The 1147-nt window shown below is 37.7% G+C and overlaps 1 protein-coding gene across 1 annotated transcript in view; it reads right to left on the bottom strand.

Moving 5' to 3' along the window:
• Nucleotides 1-73: 73 nt before the first annotated feature.
• The window catches only part of LOC119592139 (U-scoloptoxin(01)-Cw1a-like), a gene marked incomplete in the record, with an annotated part of 12947 nt that continues 11873 nt past the window's right edge, over nt 74-1147 (bottom strand). The window contains 1 exon segment of the mRNA XM_037940958.1: nt 74-1133. Coding sequence (XP_037796886.1) covers nt 999-1133 — 135 coding nt within the window.

The raw sequence follows: 1147 nt of genomic DNA, 5'->3' as shown, positions 1-1147 counted from the left end.
GTAAGAATAAATTCTATGCTGTTGATATGTATATGTATGATATTTAAAAGGATTTGAAGGTAAAACAACGAGGCAAAAGGAAAACATTTTATTCTTACCAAATACTGTATAAAGACCAGTGGTAACATCACCCACTTTTAAGGTACATATTGGCAAAAATAGCGAAGTCTTTTGCGACTAGAAACGAAAAAAAAGTGATTGTACTAGAAGCTAAAGATAACGAAAGCTATTTGGAATATTAACAAAGTTTCTGCCACCCTAACAAACTTTTTTTTTCTCTCAAAAATAACTCACATGGAAGTAACATTAACATTAATGTTAAGACATCACGAAACAATACTAACACACATTTTTTTTTTCAATCAAACTTATCACTTATTCAAAAAATATATATCTCAGACAATGTTCAAAAAAGTCTGCACCATGTTCCATATCAATGAAGGACTTCAGGTTTACATTAACAGACAATGCAAGTTTATTCTAGCAGTTTAGTAAATAATAATGATAATAAAAAAGATGGCACCTGTACGTAAACATAAGTCCAGATAAACGAAAGTATTGACACTTAAAGTTAAATCAACTTAGCCTATGTTAACGATAAGATATGCCAGCAATGGTAAGGCGAGGATGACAGGGTTGACGAGGTCCTCTGGGTTGGGGGGGGGGGGTAGGAAAGAGAAAGAAGGGGAAGGAAAGGGATAAGAAAAATAAGAAGAGAGATGAAGATAATAGTTAAGGAGATGGTAATGAGGAAGAAAGGATAAGGGAGCAAGGAAGTGGACAAAAAGAAATACAAGATGAAAAAAAAGGAGAAAGAGAAAGACAAAGGTATGAGCAAAATAGCCAACAGAAAGCATAAGAAACAAACACACACAAAAAAATCTGAGGCTCGAGAAGTAGCAGAAAAGAAAACAAGAATGGAGAGGACGAGGGAGAGGGGGATAAAAGGGGAGGAAGGAGAGGTGGAGAACGACCGAAGTGGATATCAAAGTGGTTCCTTATTCCGCTGGAGCCTCTGTTCCTTCTTCCACCTCCACTTGGGACTCCACTTTGCCGAAATTGTCGTTGAGGTTGTAAAGACTCTCCGCCAAGGAGCAGTCCACGTTGGTGGCGTGGTCGCACACGAAGTATTCCTGCGGCAAAGGGT

The sequence above is a fragment of the Penaeus monodon genome, chromosome 29 (genome assembly GCF_015228065.2).
Source record: "Penaeus monodon isolate SGIC_2016 chromosome 29, NSTDA_Pmon_1, whole genome shotgun sequence".
Taxonomy (NCBI): domain Eukaryota; kingdom Metazoa; phylum Arthropoda; class Malacostraca; order Decapoda; family Penaeidae; genus Penaeus; species Penaeus monodon.
The sequence above is the reverse complement of the archived record's forward strand: the minus strand, read 5'-3'. Positions and strand labels throughout refer to the sequence as shown.